Source organism: Phycodurus eques, chromosome 2 (genome assembly GCF_024500275.1).
Source record: "Phycodurus eques isolate BA_2022a chromosome 2, UOR_Pequ_1.1, whole genome shotgun sequence".
Classification (NCBI taxonomy): Eukaryota; Metazoa; Chordata; class Actinopteri; order Syngnathiformes; family Syngnathidae; genus Phycodurus; species Phycodurus eques.
This window is the reverse complement of record NC_084526.1, coordinates 37,917,452-37,935,215: the sequence shown is the minus strand read 5'-3', so window position 1 is coordinate 37,935,215 and position 17,764 is coordinate 37,917,452. Positions and strand designations below refer to the sequence as shown.

The 17,764-nt window shown below is 39.0% G+C and overlaps 1 protein-coding gene across 7 annotated transcripts in view; it reads right to left on the bottom strand.

Annotated features, from left to right (window-relative positions):
* il16 (interleukin 16) overlaps positions 1 to 17,764 on the bottom strand; it is a 91,787-nt gene that overhangs the window by 10,262 nt on the left and 63,761 nt on the right. For 6 of the 7 annotated variants that reach the window (XM_061670569.1, XM_061670574.1, XM_061670571.1 and 3 more), the window contains 7 exons: positions 10,128 to 10,262; positions 7,169 to 7,241; positions 5,845 to 6,992; positions 5,398 to 5,552; positions 5,027 to 5,192; positions 3,953 to 4,054; positions 459 to 678 (listed from right to left, as the gene is read on the bottom strand). In XM_061670569.1, the coding sequence (XP_061526553.1) occupies positions 459 to 678; positions 3,953 to 4,054; positions 5,027 to 5,192; positions 5,398 to 5,552; positions 5,845 to 6,992; positions 7,169 to 7,241; positions 10,128 to 10,262 (1,999 nt within the window). Of the gene's footprint in view, positions 1 to 454; positions 679 to 3,952; positions 4,055 to 5,026; positions 5,193 to 5,397; positions 5,553 to 5,844; positions 6,993 to 7,168; positions 7,242 to 10,127; positions 10,263 to 17,764 lie in introns of all 7 variants that reach the window. The other variant, XM_061670575.1, reaches the window with a different exon arrangement.

Below are 17,764 nucleotides of genomic sequence, written 5' to 3'. Positions count from 1 at the left end.
CCATCGGGGAGTTGAAGACTTGGGTGCCCGCAACAACCCCCTGGGTCCGCCTGTTATTTTTAATTCTCCTTTAAAAAATATTTTTTTCAGTTGAGTTGGACAGGTTATACATAGGTCACATTACTGGTGGAAGAAGTTCTGGCGTTATTGACACATAAACTTAACATTTGAAAAAGTGTGTTTGTGTAGACTTTTTATATCCACTGTATGTCACCGCCGTAGGAACGGACCTCTGTTGTTATTCAAGGACCCCTTCTATAATATATATTGATCAGTATATTTAGATCTAGGACTTAGGATAGGAAGATACCCAACTGGATTTTATTACTAAAGATGATCATTGTGTGTGACACTATTTCATAATGGTGTGGTTGTATATTGTGACAGTGAACAGAACCTATCCCTGAAAAGAGATCTTTTTTAAATTGGAAATGGAGATTGTAGATGAACTCACGCACTTCCAAAGTTGGACTCCTCACTCCTGCCTTCTCTCCGTTCCTCTGATCTCTTGCAGACAACCACCACAGCAAGTTCTAGAGTGCGGGCCTGACGCAGTACCGCACTGGCATCTGCATGCATGACGCCACGGAGTGTTTGGCCGTTTATAGACAGCACCTCGTCTCCTTTCTGGATAGTGCCCTCTTGTGTGGCAAGGCCGCTGGGAAACACTTTGTGGACCTGCACAAAGAAGTCAGTTTTTTAATCACTTCCATTACACTCACTGATGGCGTTTCCATTGCAACATCACAGATCGGAGCCAAGTAGAGGTGTCACAATAAATCAACAACTAATCGATTATCAAAAAAATCGACAACTATTTTGATAATCGATTAATCGGTTTGAGCTATTGTTTTATAGAAGATTTTCCAAATCGTCTGATTTCAGCCTCCCAACAGTAAATATTCTCTGATTTCTGTAGTCCTTCATGAAAGCAAAGTGATCAATTTAAAAAAAAAGTCTCTATTTTCTGGCAGGTTATGGACCAAACCAGTAACTGAATCTTAATCACCCATCCATCCATTTTCCATACCGCTTAGCATCACTAACGTCGCGGGCACGCTGGAGCTATCCCTGCTGACTCTGGGCGAGAGTACACCCTAAACTGGTCGCCAGCCAATCGCAGGTCACATATAAACAACAACCATTCGCATTCACAGTCACACTTATGGGCAATTTACAATCTTCAATTAACCTAACACGCACGTTTTTGGGATGTGGGAGGAAACCGGAGTACCCGGAGAAACCCCACGTAGGCACGGGGAGAACATGCAAACTCCACACAGGCGGGGCAGGTATTTGAACCCGGGTCCTCAGAACTGTGAGGCAGATGTGCCTAACCAGTCGTCCACCGTTCCGCCAATCATAATCACTTTATGAACCAAAATAATATATCGATTGCAAAAACAATTATTTCCAGCCATAATATAAATAACCTGTAATTGATATGCAGTTGAACATGAAGCAGCCTCAGAAGTGTAGATCAAACGAGTTACCATTCACATTAATCATCACCCAAGAAGTACGTTAGCTCTCAGTTTCAAAGTTTGCTGAATACAACATCACTCCCTTTCGTGTGATATTGCTTATTTGTTGATTATTTTATTTGTTTCATCAATAAACCAAAAAAACAACAATATTTGGTTAATAAACCGTAATTTTTTTTTTTTTTTATACAATAAACTTGAATGCAAACTAAATATATATACAATAATTCAACGGAAAAATCGATGATTAATCAACACTAAAAAATGTCGGTAGTGACAGGCTGAGAGCCTCGGTTTAATGCTGTAAAGCAAAATATCAAACATATGGCCCGCGGGCCAGAACCGGCCCGTCAGGGAGTCTTTTCCAGCCCGCAGGCCTTATTCTGCTCGTCAGCCAAGTTTTAGTTAATTTATACATATAGACTCTTATTCTGAAATTCATGCTTTTATTTTGACACATGAATTGTAGAACCGAAGTGCTGTGAGTCGTGTGACGTGACATGAACGGAGTTGAGAGAGAAAAGATAGACGCGGCAGGGCCTCCAATTCATATGGCGTAAGAGAATGAGACTGTGTCTGAAGATATGCCTGCATAGTTTCCCCACTTTAATGTTTAAGGTCATCAAACAAATATAAATATCAGACAAATATAACTCAAGTGAACATAAAATGCTGTTTTTAAATGGTGATTTCATTTATTAAGGAAGAAAAAAAACTATTCAGTTATCTGGCCTGTGTGAAAACGTAATGGCCTCCTAAACCTAATAACTGGTTGGGCCATCCTCAGCAGTAACATCTGAAATCAAGCGTTTTCTATACCTGGCAATGAGTCTTTCACGTCTCTGTGGAGCTATTTTGGCGCACTCTTCCTTGCAGAATTGTTTTATTTCAGCAAAAATGGAGGGCTTTGACTAAGCGACTCCAAAACCTTATTTTGATTATTTTTTTAAGCCATTCAGAAGTTGACTTGCTGGTGTGTTTTGGATTGTTATCCTGCTGCAGAACCCAACTGCGCTTCAGCTTGAAGTCGCAAGCTGATGGCTGAACATTCTGCTTCAGGATTTTATGTTAAAGAGCAGAATTCTTGGTTCCATCAATCACAGCAAGTTGTCCAGGTCCTGAAAGAACAAAGCACCCCAAGACCATGTTTGACAGTTGGTATGATGTTAGTTTTCTGAAAGGCTGTGCTACATTTACACCAGCTGTAACGAGACACACACCATCCAAAAAGCTTAACTTTCATCTTGTCGGCCCATATAATATTTTCCCAATCTCGGGAATCATTCAGATGTTTCTTTTCCCCCCCAGAACTAAGTTGTTTTTGGTCAGCAGTGATTTTGGCCTTGGAACTCTGCCATGGATGCCATTTTTCCTCTTCCTTATTGTTGTGTCATGAACACTGACCCTAACTGAGGCAAGGGAGGCCTGCAATTCTTTAGAGGTTGTCCTGAGTTCCTTTGTGGCATACAGGAGTGAAGTGTCATTGGTGTGGGGTAATCTTTTATATGCCAGCCAGTCCTGGGAAGGTTCACCACTGTTCTGTGTTTTCTCCATGTGAGGATAATGGCTCTCCCTAAGGTTCGCTGGAATCCTAAAGCTTTAGCCATTATAACCCATTCCAGACTGATAAATGTAAATTACTTGATTTCTCAGCTGTTCTGGAATTTCTTTGGATTGTATCATTTTGTTGCAGATTTTTAAGACTTGATTTTGTCAGGACAGATTTAAGACTTGATTTTATCAGGACAGATTCTTTCTTCGTTTAAGTGACTTCTTGATTTAACAGGTTTGGAAGTAATCAGGCTTGGGTGTGATCAGTGAAAATTAACCAAAAATTGTGACTAGCCACAATTAATTTATGATTTAACAAGGGGTGTAATTACTTTTCCACACAGGGCTTGGTAACTTTTACTATTTTTTTTTCACTTAATAAATGAAATCACCATTTAAAAACTACATTTTAAGTTCAGTTGGGTTGTATTTGTCTGATTTTTACATTTGTTTGATGATCTTAAATAAAGCGGCGAAACTATGCTAAAATATAAGAATTTGAGAAGGGGGAGCCAATACTTTTTCATGGCACTGTATATATGTTAATCTGTAGTATGTATCATATCATATATTGTTTGTTAAGTAATCTAATGTGCAAATGTGCAGTTAAAAATGATTTTGTGAAGTTAATTGAGACATGGGTTTATTAAAGCCTGGATAAAAAAGGTTGGGTTACGTCAGACACATAAATCAAGAGACAAATTCCTTGTATGTTTTTTGGACATACTTGGCAAAATAAAGATGATTCTGATTCAGAGGAATATGATGAATCAATTTGCTTTGCTTTGCTTCCCAAAAGTCATGCCTGAGCTCACGTAAAGACAACTAAAATTTTATACTCAAGCAAGTTAAAATTAAAAGTCACACCGTTTTTTATAGCTGATGCAGTGTGTGAAAATAAAGTGTCGCTGACTTACTGTAAGAGCTTTGTTCTCCCGGTCACAGCCTCCAGCAATGCTGAAGCCCAATCCAGCTCCCACCTCCTTATGCAGAATCACAACATGGATGTCTTGTAGTTGCTGAAGAGAAAATTTGTTTTACATCAGTCAGTATTATTATTTTACGTCTGATGTTGATATTTGTTAAATGCAGCATTGAACAAACATGACGGACAGACCTCTTGAAAAGACATGGAACAAAATACTGAGTAAATCAAAGTCTGAAACCTCTGATCAGACATTATAATATTGACATTGTTACACTATGAGAACCACATATCTTTCATCCATAAACCTCAAGCTGCCCCACGGCCTATATGAGTTATGACTAATGTTAAATGCACAGTAAATAGAATAAAAAAAACTTTTTTTCTGTGTGCCCTGTGATTGGTTGGCGACCAGGTGCACCCTGCTTCTTGCCTAAAGACTGACAGACTTATGTCCCCATTAATGAGTGATGAACCTGTGTAATTGTATTGACCTACACAGGATCATGGAAATGCAGCAATTTCAATAAGACATCATACTCGCCAAATGAACTGTCAGTAGCTCTTGTAAATATAAGTATCTGGCTCTGTCAACATTACAACATCTTGTTGTTTTGAAGTTAGTGACAATTGTGACCTATTGGCAATTTGATTTCTTTCTTTCTTTTTTTAAACCTGTCCTGTTCAGCTGCATGGCCTTGCAGAATGGTGGATGTGTATGCCTTTGTGCTGGAACAGTTTTTCTGTGCAACGGGGGACTTTGAAATACTCCCTTTGTTCATTTTTTATTTATTTAATTTTTAATAAATCTGTTGTTTATTGAAAATGCAGCCGGACAGAAATGGGTTTTAGGGGACAGAGAGGGGGACAGAGTGGACAAGGGGACTAGGGGTGTGAACCACAGCAGAACAATCGTGAGACAGTCTAGCTATTTAAACACAGGTATCATTACAACAGTTATTTGTAGATTTGGGGGTGGGGGACACCCGGTGAGGACATGCAATAACTAAGTTTCCTGTAACTCATGTACAGTACTGTTTATCAATGCATAGTGGCAATGTTTTACCTTCAGTGAATCTTCGTCCAGAGCTCTGACTTCTTTGATCATCATCTGTACTTCCTCTGATGGGATGGCTGAGATGACTGACTGTGCACAAGTGGAGGGAACTACTTCTTCTTGGGGGGGTCCTCCCTCCCCAAACTTAATGGTACAAGCTCTGAGAGTGGCCAAACTGTTTTGGAAAAGAAACAACTATGTGTGGTCATATCATCACACAGTGTAGCGTAATAGTTTCACACTATTCTCTGTACAATAGCGATGATAAAATAGGAAGTGGCTTATTTTAACTTTCATTTTAAACCCACTTCCTGTTGAACAGAAACTAAATACAGTTCTCTGTCTTGAGAGTTCCTGTTTCCAAAATGTGTATGACATACCTAATAGAAAATCCTGTATCAGTGACATCTGAAATGGGATCACACTCATGAGGGTTTATTACAGCTACAGCAGTGAACTCTGAAAGGTTTGGGGAGTCACAGACCAGACCGTGGTCAGTAGGCATGGGAAGGGTCCGCATCAATGCTTGTGATACCTGGAACCATGTTAACACATTTATATGGAATACTTGAATCAACATTTTTTTCAATACCAAGAATTATCATGCTATGCTACACTTGACATTGACCTGTGATAATTTAATAGGTATTACATCATAGAGGGCGAGGCATGTAAAAATATGTGATAAATGTTGTTAACCATATTAACTATCAATTACTTGGCATCACATATGTAAGCACAGACATTATTATTATTATTATTATTCAGGTTAAGTTAATACAATTCAAGAAGTTGCACAGTGACAATATTTGTGTGTGTAAGAATACCTGGTTACTAAAGGCAAGGATTTTACCAAAATTTTCTTCTTCCAGGCCTCGATAAGCGGTACTGTCTGTCGACAGACTGTCACTTGTGGTCAAACTACAATATTCTCTTTGATTCTCTCCTTTATCCTCTTCTGTCATTTCTGGAGAACTCCCCCCTTTGGCATGTCTGGATCCCACAGAGGTGAGGCATGGAGTAGAGAAGGCTTTTGACCCTGCAGACCTGCTGACATCTACTTTCTGTAAATCTGCTACTTGAGTAGTTAGCAATTCTCCGGATGGTAGGATAGTCAAGGCATTTTGGGCCGAAACTGAATTTGAAAATATTGTTTCAGATTCCGGATGTGTCTGAGAAGGCAGTTGATCTATAGATGACTGGCTAGATTGAAACTCAGCCTTGGGAATGTTTTTTGTCCCACTAGTTTCTAGATTGAGCGATGGTATAGAAGAGGGGGACACGGATGTGTCTGTTACCACAGAAAATGCAGACTGGTTTGCCTGGATTTCTTGTGGGATGTCATTTTGGTTTCTTCCATATTTTCTGTCTAAATCGCTCTCCATCAGAGGAAACGAGGTAGATGGGACTACATGCCTCTTATTGTCCACTTTCTTTGGACTGTCTGGAGTTGAAAAAGTCTCAAATGAATGGATTTTGTCTTTAATGGACAGGTTGGCAACAGATGAGGCAAATCTCATATTGAAGCTTCTATAGAAGCCTACAGCATGCCTTGGTTTTCCAGATTCACACTGCTTCTTCTGGTCTTGCTCATGTCGAATTTTTCTCAGGCTCTGGCGAAAGCCAGCAGGCTTGGATGCCACTGGAGGCCCCTTTTTTGATCCTGTGGAGATCTCACATTTATCTTCAGTGGTGAGGTTAGACAAATAATCTGAGGCCCCGTCAGCAGCACTGCAATTCAGATCTGGCATGTTCTCTTCATTTTTCATTGTAACAGGCTTAAGGTAGAGACTGACTGATTGAGCACTGTCTGCAGGGTGATGGAGGAAGGGGGGTAGGTCGCTAACTTCTTCAAAATCTTCAGGGGACCTGTCCCCAAGGCGAATCCAGGGATCCTGAAGCTCGTGTCCAATTTGTGCCTGCCTCCTAAAAGCTCCTCTTTTTGACTGTGAGCAACGCTCAGATGATGATCCACCTGTCCTCACAACATAGAGGAATATGTGAGTTTAACCAGCGTAACAATTAATAGCTAAGCCCATAATTTAAGCATTATTGTATGAATAAAACATTATAATAGACTTGGAACAACCATGTAATTGACCAGCGTCCACCTGAAAATGCACTTGGTACTTAAATGCGACATTATCTTACCTGTGTGCAGCTCGGCCTCCAAAGTGAAGTCTTCTCTGCTCCTCTCTGACTGTTTTCTCATTTGTTCTTCTTCCTGATTGACAAACATGAAGTAATGTCAAACTGCAGTAAGTCAGCATGCTTCCGCTCAAACACTCACCCACACACTGCTTCAAACACACACGCACGCACGCACACACACACACATATGCGCACGCACACACAAAAAAAAATTTGAACAGCAACAGCAAACAATATTTCAAGTTAAGGCAACATGCAAAATAAAAAAAAAAATACAAATCCTATATTATTGTCATTTTGTTATATTTGTCATGTACTGCCCTGCAGTACCGTTTTGGAGCTTGGATGGCGCCCTCTCGTTCTCTCTCTCTCACCTCCCCTCTCTGTTTCAGCTTCTCCTCAAGCCACGCACCTGTCTCCAATCAACCCTCATCACCACCTACATGTAAGCCTGCCTGTTTCCGGAAATCCTCGCCAAAGTATTGCAGCGTCTCCTAGAGGTACCACGGCCCACCGTACTCATGTAAGCTACTCAACTCCTCGTTCCCTTGTTAACTCTTGTGTCTCCTCGTTCCCAGTGTTCCTGACCCACCTCATTCCTGCCAGCTGCCTGTTCTGTCCACTGGTTGCCACCTGTCCACGCCGCCGCCTGCCAACACATCCAGGACCAGCTCCATAACCTTTGCTCAATAAACTGTTCATCATTTTACATCAGCCTCCGCCTGCTCTAGGGTCCAGCTACTTCCCACACGTGACAATATTAACAACAATCTTTTAACAATCTTGCTCGGATGCCTAGCATCGACTTCCCCAATGCTACAGCAGGAGTTGACGTTGCACTTTGCAGCATGCGTAGCAGTTTTGTGTTGTAGTGTTCGGAATAATGTGACTATTGTTAAATTATTTGTTTTTAACTCATAGTTGTAAGAGGACTTGCGTGTGTTTTACATACTTATGTGTCGTTCTATTCTATTATATTCTGCTGCCATTTTCTGCGTACTGTGGATAAGGTTAGTACCGGTACAGGACGTCCTCGAGTTCCGACGCACTCGACCTACAACGTTTCGCCCGTGCCTCGTCCGCCATTTTGTCCCAGCACCATAGTGTTTCTGCTTAGCTAGTGCATAGTGCTTGTCTGTGTTTGTGCGCCGGGGGTATCTTTGCCTTTTTCGCCCTCCTTTTTTCAGAAGCTACCATAACAATGCCCCGTTACATAAGAAATGATAGGGGCCAGGGGAGGGGATTTTTTTGTTGTTGTTGTATGTTAAGAGTAACTTGAAATTCAACCAAATCGTGTGGCCCAGTAATTTTAACCTAGACTGCCTTAGAGTAAACATTTCTCTTTCCCAAGAAATGTCCTTTACGGTTGTCTGCTTGTTTCGAAAACCTTCCACAAAGGTAGAATTCTTTGATCAATTTGAATGATTGCTTAAGCTTTGCAACACACATTTTTTTTATAATAGTGTTAGGGGACCTCAACATCAACTGGGATGACAAAAAAAGGTATGAAAAACGTTAAGGTAATCACAGATAAATTTAATTTACATCAACTAATTGAAAATAATATTGGAAAGAAAATGACATTGTGATTTTCTTTAACCCTGCAATATATATTGCGATGTTAAAAAAACAGGATAACACACACGTAATGTGAAAACCACCACACATTCTCTTTTTTAATCTCTAGAAAAACTATGCTCAGTAGATCACAAAAGTATATGGATTCATTTGTATGACGTCTACCTGTATTTAATTGCACTGCAGTATTAAGCAACACTCAAGCCAAACATGACGTGAAAATAATTTATTTTTATTCAGAGTTACACTATAGTCATTAGCACATTACTTTACAGCTAAATTTTAACATGTGCATTAGTATTTCTACATTTGAGTGCATTAGTTTAACCAAAACGCGTTGTTGTGTACATGATGATACAAAAAAATAAGTATATAACACTCAGGGCTGCTCTGTGTGTCTTGTCTGATGTGTTATAATCTATGTAAAATCAGTGCTAATCTTATTAGCATGCAACCAGGGACGTCTGCTGGTCACCTATTAATATTACAGTTGATTGACTGCACATAAATACACCAACTCTGCGCAGGACCCTGTGATGTGACTATTCCGCCCATGTACATTGCGATGACGATTTACACACGATATATTGTGCAGCCCTAATTCTTGTATTTATACTTAATGTTACATCAACCTGCCAGGGACTATAATATATATATATATGGTATAATCTGCCATATTTACATGCAAATGTTAATTTATGTGCACTGTCCCTTTAAAAAAAAACACCTAAAATAAACAAATAAAACAAAATGTGCGCCAGAGATGAATGATGTGAGCCGGTTACGTTATAGTGATTGAATGGGACCTGCCTATCAAAATATTCTCCTCTATTTTTTTCACCAATGCCCCCTCCTTTCTCAGCGGGGTTGTGAATCCTGGGCGAAAAATCCAAGGCTCTGTGAATTCTGCTTCACGATGACAGTAACACCCCCTCATTGAACGTTCCAAAAGCAGGGTTGCTATGAACGCTTGGCCACAATGTGTCATGATATCACTAAGGACCAATCAGAGCAAAGTTGTTTTCCACATTTAAATTAAAAAAAAAGATAAGCCATCCAATCAGAGCAAAGTTTATTTACATGTCACACAATAATGAGAAATTTTAGCCGTCTCAACTGCCAGTCAAAAAAGACCAACTACAATAGCTTGAAAATGGACATTCTGGGCATTTTCAACCCAAATGATCAAGCCCAATAAAAAAATTATGAAAGGGGACCTTTAATGTTTCTTGGAAGTTTTATCACAAAATAATCCTTCCCCCAAATGTCCTTGTTATTCTGATGGGACAGAATAATATTTCACAAATGTAAATGTAATGTCATGACAAATGTAATAACAGGCCAAAACAAACATAAATTACATCAAAGTAAAATGAGGTACCTTATTGCCCCTGAATGCCTCATCCAGGGTCTTCTGACTGGACATGGCAACAGGAGAGTTAAATGGAACATTGTAGTCATCGTCAGCATACACAGGCACAGACAATCTGTTGTCAGACCATGTCTCTGTCATTGACTATGAAAACAGGAAGTGGCACACATCAGTCAAATTTGTTTTTGCCATTTTAAGATCAGGTGTGGAAATTTTGTTGTCCTCAACATATTGTAGACCATTAAAGGAGGCAAACTATGGTTGCCCTGGAGATGAGAGAGACCATTCTCATTATTTTTTTATCAGCAAGTGCAACTTTTTTATTGTACCAACTTTTTATACAAAATCATGAAATTTAGATTTTGTGATGCTAATGTTAAATTACAACTTGTTCTTACGTCAATGTGTGGAAAAGCATTTGCTAAAAATAGAAGACAAAAAAACTGTCACCAGCTCCACCTGGGTTACAATAAGAAAGTATAAGAGAAAATAACGGATGACATCAGCTCAACAGATTACTCTGGTCTGAATTGATAAATTACCTATAATAGATGCATAGTGTTTTTTGGGGGGTTTTTTTCCATCCAAAGATGTTCTGTATATCCTTCCAAAACTCTATCGGACATGAGAAGAACATATGGTCAGTGGTTTCAATATCATTTTTGCAAAATGAGCAGGCATTAGCTTCAATATTGAATTGTGATCTTAGTAATTATTTAGCTGGACAAATATTATTGATGATTTTAAAGTAGCGGCACGGTGGCCGACTGGTTAGCGAGTCAGCCTCACAGTTCTGAGGACCCGGGTTCAATCCCCGGCCCCGACTGTGTGGAGTTTGCATGTTCTCCCCGTGCCTGCGTGGATTTTCTCCGGGCACTCCGGTTTTCCTCCCACATCCCAAAAACATGCATTAATTGGAGACTCTAAATTGCCCATGACTGTGAGTGCGAATGGTTGTCTGTTTGTATGTGCCCTGCGATTGGCTGGCAACCAGTTCAGGGTGTACCCCGGCTCCTGCTCGATGACAGCTGGGATAGGCTGCAGCACGCCCGCGACCCTAGTGAGGAGAAGCGGCTCAGAAAATGGATGGATGGATGGATTTTAAAGTAAGTTTCCTTCATTTTAGGAGATATTGGAAGTTTGAAATACATGGTTCTTAATTTATTCACTTTAGTCTCATCAAATTTATGTTTCGTCTTTCAGGATATATTTTTTTGTTAAGGTATTGCCTTATAAATCTATTATAAAAAAAAAAAATTTCAGATAGACAACCCCAGAATCAAAGGTGTCGGTAACTGGGGATTTATTTATTGATACTGTATTATATTCCTCACCAAGGACACAAATTGTTGAGAAATTGCGTTGAGTAATTTGATAAAATCTGATTTTTATGGATTGAAATTGTGTTTGCACCCAAACTGATCGTAAATCAGTGGATTATCATTGTCATCCATAAAGTCTGACAATGACCATATGTTCCTCATAAACCAATCATTGAAAAATAAAGATTTATTCCTGTGTAATATGTATTTGTTATTCCAAATAGTAGTAGTGTGTGGTGAATAGTTGTGTTCATATAACATTTTCTAGTATAACAGAATTTCTTTGTGGAACTCTGATAATCGCATCGGTAGTTTATCAATATTAAATTTGCTAACCAGCAGAAACTTTATGTCTCCAAGTTTGTCAAATACCGTAATTTCTCGTGTATATTGCAATCCCATGCACTCCCAAAGTTGACCTCAAAATTCTGGAAAACCCTTCTACCATGTACATTGCATTTTTACAATGCATGATTTTGCGTCTACCCGTATGATTAGTATGTATAAGTATTATCTGTATTTTGTTAGTTTTTTGCAAATAATTATTCTGAAGTTAATCACTTTATTTGAACACGTAATCCTTTTTTTAATTTACTTGCTCTTACTTTGAAATTCACAGCCCTGTTTTTATTTTGTAAATTAGAAAACACACAGTTGTGCTCATATGTTTGATTACCCAGGCAGAATTTGTAAGATGGGTACAAGGCGAAACACATTTAATTGTATTTTAATGGGATTCAAAAATTAAACTGTCAAGCATTTCCAAGAAGCATTATCATTAAACAAAACATAACCATAAAGAAATTAATGATGGTTGTTGTTCAGTCATCAGTCATATTTAAAAAAACATTTCACAAATTCTGCCAGGGTATGTTAACTTATGAGCACAACTGTACATACAGTATATGCAGTCATACGTACCCCTGTCATATTGTCATATTATATTGTCATATAATGAAAGGTTAGGCTACACCTTTTTTTAATGAAAGTGTACAGCTTTTACATTTGCATTTGCATTTGCACAATCAACATTGTCCCAGATTATCGCGCTACTCGTCACTTTAAATTGCATACACTCCTTGAAGTCTCTGCGCCCTTTGCACAATAGTCATTGCACCGGACTATTGCAATATTAGTCATTCGAACTGCTCTAAGTGCCAAAGGACTCTGCATCTTTTGCACAATTGTCAAAAAAATAAATTAAAAAAAAATTTAAAAAATGTACCAAGATTACCAGATAACTATTAACCCTTTATTGCTCAGTGACTGTTTTTTGTCAATGTCTTTATGTCTCAAAAGTGTTATCTGTCAATTGACTGCCTGTTGTCGTGCTAGAGCGGCTCCAACAACCGGAGACAAATTCCTTGTGTGTTTTTTGGACATACTTGGCAAATAAAGATGATTCTGATTCTGAAGTAGATTTGACTATTGTAATGGTCTTCTGACTGGACTCCCTAAAAAGAGGATTAAACACCTGCAGCTCTTTCAGAATGCTGGAGCTCGGGTTCTGACCAGAAAAAATAGGTCAGAGCATATTACTCCAATTCTAAAATCTTTACACTGGCTTCCAATCAGCTTTAGAATATATTTTAAAGTTCTGCTCCTGGTCTATACATCACAAAACAGTTTAGGCCCTGAATATGAGTGAAATACTAATGGGATATAAACCCAGTAGGGCTCTGAGATTGACAGACTCAGGTCAAATAGTGAAGCACAGAGTCCAAAGCAAACATGGTAAAGCAGCATTTTGCTATTATGCTGCACACAAATGGAATACAGAAGTGACGTCAGTGTCCATGTTTTTAACTCCAGGTTAAAAACTCATCTTTTTTCCCATGCTTTTTAGGGGATTTCCACTTTTAAATGACATTTCTCACAGAACTGTATAAACTGTTTTTTTCCTTTGTTTTTAAATGCTTTTAATCATGTAAAGCACATTGAGTTACTTTGTGTATGAAATGCGCTATATAAATACATTTGCTTTGCTTTGCTTCTGTCATCCATTTGCCTCAGATCTTTATCAGGTTTAGGGATTGAGATAATAACCCCATGGGCCATTTTTGTAGTAAGAATACACGAGGTAAAGCTGAGCCATACGCATGGTTGAGTCATAGGGGATCCATTGCTAAGTCGACCTCTGCCATTGCAATTTGTTGGTCAGAAATATTTTTAGGTTGAATATGCATAGCCATATTTTTAAGAAGTGTGTCATAACAGACCTTGGAAAATTTTGAGGTATAGAGATTGCTGTAAAATTTAAAAAAAAAAGTTTTTCATTTGGGACTTCAATATCATCAACAGGTAAGGACCTTGCAGTGTTTCTACCCTGTCTTAGTTTTTCAAGACCACAAAAGTTTTTCTATCCCTCCTCTATCCATTTAGCTCTGGACCTAATGAAGGCTTTGGCATTGTCTTGCTGAAATAAGCAGGGGCATCCATGAAAAAGATGGATGGCAGCATATGTTTCTCCAAAACCTGTATGTACCTTTCAGCATTAATGGTGCCTTCACAGATGTGTTAGTTACCCATGCCATTGGCACTAACACAGCCACATACCATAACAGATGCTGGCATTTGAACTTTGATGGATGGTTCTTTTCCTCTTTGGCCCGGAGGACAGGACGCCCACAATTTCCAAAAACAATTTGAAATGTGGACTCGTCGGACCACAGAACATTTTTCCACTTTGCATCAGTACATCTTAGATGAGCTCAGGCCCAGAGAAGCCCTCGGCATTTCTGGGTGTTGTTGATAAATGGCTTTTGCTTTGCATAATAGAGTTTCAAGTTGCACTTACGGCTGTAGCGCCAAACTATATTTACTGACATTGGTTTTCTGAAGTGTTCCTAAGCCCATGTGGTGATATCCTTTGTACATTGATGTCGGTTTTGGATGCAGTGCCGCCTGAGGGATCGACGGTCACGGGCATTCAATGTTGGTTTTCGGCCTTGTCGCTTACATGCAGTGATTTCTCCAGATTCTCTGAACCTTTTGATGATATTATGGACCGTAGATGATGAAATCCCTAAATTTCTTGCAATTGTACGTTGAAGAACATTTTCCTTAAACTGTTCGACTATTTTCTCACGCACTTGTTCACAAAGAGGTGAACCTCGCCCCATCTTTGCTTGTGAATGACTGAGCAATTGAGGGAAGCTCCTTTTATACCCAATCATGGTGAACAGGCTAATTGGGAACAGGTGTTAGATGAGCATTCCTCAACTTTCTCTGTCTTTTTTGCTACCTTTTTTGGAATGTGTTGCAGCCATAAAATTTCATGATTATTTGCTAAAAACAATAAATGTTATCAGTTTGAACATTAAATATCTTGTCTTTGTAGTGTATTAAATTAAATATAGGTTGAACATGATTTGCAAATCATTGTATTCTGTTTTTATTTGTTTAACACAACGTCCCAACTTCATTGGAATTGTGGTTGTACAATACATAGCTGTGTAATAGTACTAAATTCTCTCTCTTCAAGAGCTTTTTAAAAAACATGTTGGTAAATGAGATGTGAATTGACAGATTTTATATTTAAGGAGCTCCCTTTTTTTTTTTTTACCGGTTTATTTCATCTTGATTAATAATAATAATTTAATTATCAATTTCATATGTTCAAAGTACTTCTCGTTATTTAGTAGACAGAAGTAAAACTTTCAGTATATATTTTCACAAATTCTATGTTTTGGTTTAATGTATAGGTGACTAACACAATGATCAGTTAGTGGCGCAGCAGAAATATCAGAGCTGATATTATAATTTAACATTTGGTGGGTGCCGAGCCAGTGATCAAGTCTAGATTTCAAATTATAATTGGGGCTGCACCACACATATGTAACTATTCCGGGATTGAAGTATCTCCAAACATCAACTAGAACTTGTTCATTACAAAAGTTAGTAAAAATCGGATTAGGGTGATTGATAGAGAACGTATCGGGAAATCTATCCAGAAAGTCATCTTGTTTCACCCCCAATTATAACATTATCTGTTAGATGTGTAAATTAAATATCTTCCAAATATGAGGAAATCTTTCCAACAATGATCTATTTTCCCTTGTGTTGTTGTGTTGGCGAGGATGAACTTCAAGTGATCAATATTTCCTGTTTAATCAATGACCATTTAAACGAGCTGTGTGAGACACAACCTCATCCGATAAGTTATTTAGTAGGGTAGTGACTAGTGCTGATCTGGATGTGCCGTGGTTGAAATGTTTTATCTCCCCATCGTTTAGACCAAAATATTACGTCATCTTGTTTAGAATGTGTTTCTTGTAAGAATATGTTTGCTTTTTTTCCCTTTACAGAACAGAAAAACAATATTCCATGTCTCTTAAACCCCTTGCATTGATAGACATTCGTGAAACATTTGTTTTTAGCTCACACATATAAAAACTAAATACAAATACAATAATATCACTTTAAATGTGTATTAAAAAATATCACTTATCAGGATATTCTCTGATAACCCTAGTGAGGATAAGCGGAACGGAAGATGAATGAATGAATGAACTAACCAAATATACTGGTAGTGAACCCCTGAACATTTACAATTAGTGTCATAAGTCCATGCGATTGGCTGGCAACCAGTTCAGGGTGTACCCCACCTCCTGCCCGATGCTAGCTGGGATAGGCTCCAGCGCTCCCGCGACCCTTGTGAGGATAAGCGCCTCAGAAAATGGATGGATGGGTGGATGGATTGATGTCATAAGTCCAAATCACTTTCTTATTGGAATGTGTCCGTTCTTACGGCATGACTTTCTGTCCATTCATGAAGGCGTATGGACCTTTGAACACTGCCTTGTCTTTTTTGCTTGCTCCACTTGAGGCCAAAAGGCTTTCCGTGCCTCCTGGTCGTCTGGTGAGGTCTTCAGCAAATCGAATGTTGAGTTCTTTGCAAGACAGCATGATACTTGGTGCTTCTCCAGATTTCATATCTGTGTCTTCTTCCAGTGAACGGCAAGATGATTTGTGGTGGACCTATGGTGTTGGCGGTTCTGATACGGTGCACAGTCTATGATGAGATGCATATTCTCATTTCAGAGTGGCTTTATCTTGCCAATGATGTCCCAAGTATTTTGCCAATGATGTCCCAAGTATTTTCGTCTTTGTCCTCAAAGTTGTTCAAGCCTTTCAGCCGCAGGTTCCACCTTCTTTTATATCTTTCAGCCTCAGCCATGGTTTCTGTGTTTTGTCCTTGGGAAATCCTTACCAAAGTTTTCAATCATGGATGTCAGCCTGTCGAGTTTTTCTAAAATGGTGGCGCTCTTTTCAGTGTCCATGTCTCCTTTCTGCTTCTTTATTGGCGTTGTTGCTTTAGAAGGAGACAACAGGACATTTTTCTGACCTTTGGCGTTGATTTCCATGCTTTTTAGGCTGCAGTAGTCAGGCGTTGAGAGCACTTTTCCTTTAACTGTATTCATTGTTGTTGTTAGTAGTAGTAGTTTCCACAAAAATGGGTCACAACTGCTTCTTTCAAAAAGATCTGGAGTTGTACGGTTACATTTGCTTTAAAACTGTTTTTAGGGTACACTACCCGGAGGTATTTAGAACACGCTCCCTATGCCAACTTGCCGGTCTCCTGTGATTCCACAAAACAGACTAAGAGGAATCACTTCCAGATATGCGCTGATATTTCCTGAGTGTTGCCGGAGCCGCGAGCCTTGTAAAATGGTGACGTTTTCAAAAAACGACTTGCTTTGGAAAATACTTCAGACTACCCGTCTGGGGCACCCACTTTTCTACATAAAACGACACCGGGTAAGACATTTTGTTTTCATTTGTGGTCGCTTCCGTGTTCGTTAGTCTTGGGTGTTTCTTTGATTGGCTACATTCTGTTCTACGTCACCATTCTCGGCGTCATGCCTCAGAAGAAGTCAGCATTCCCCACACACATGAAGAGTTTTGGTTGTAAATATTGAACACGTTAATTACTTAAGATTGTCGGCTCTGACCTGTTTTGGACCCTAAAAGTGGGACAAATCTACTCCTAACACACATCAGACCTAAGGACAATGTTATAGGATAATCCTATAAGATTTAAGATTGTCCGGCGTTTGACGTGCTTGGTCGGGAAGGGGCAAAATCGGCACAAAATCAGGCAGGTTGTCTTAATGTGTGTACCGGGCCTTAGTTGCCGATCGTTGTGTTAACTTGAGGAACTACTTGAATGTGTGTTAAATTTGTGTTGGAATTCTTGGATGTTGACAGGTGCTTCCAATTGTAGGTATGTTATTAAAATTTTCGAACCACCTGTATATCAAAATAATATATTTAGTGGGAGGTGTGGGGGCACAATTATCATCAATCATTGCTCTATTTAAA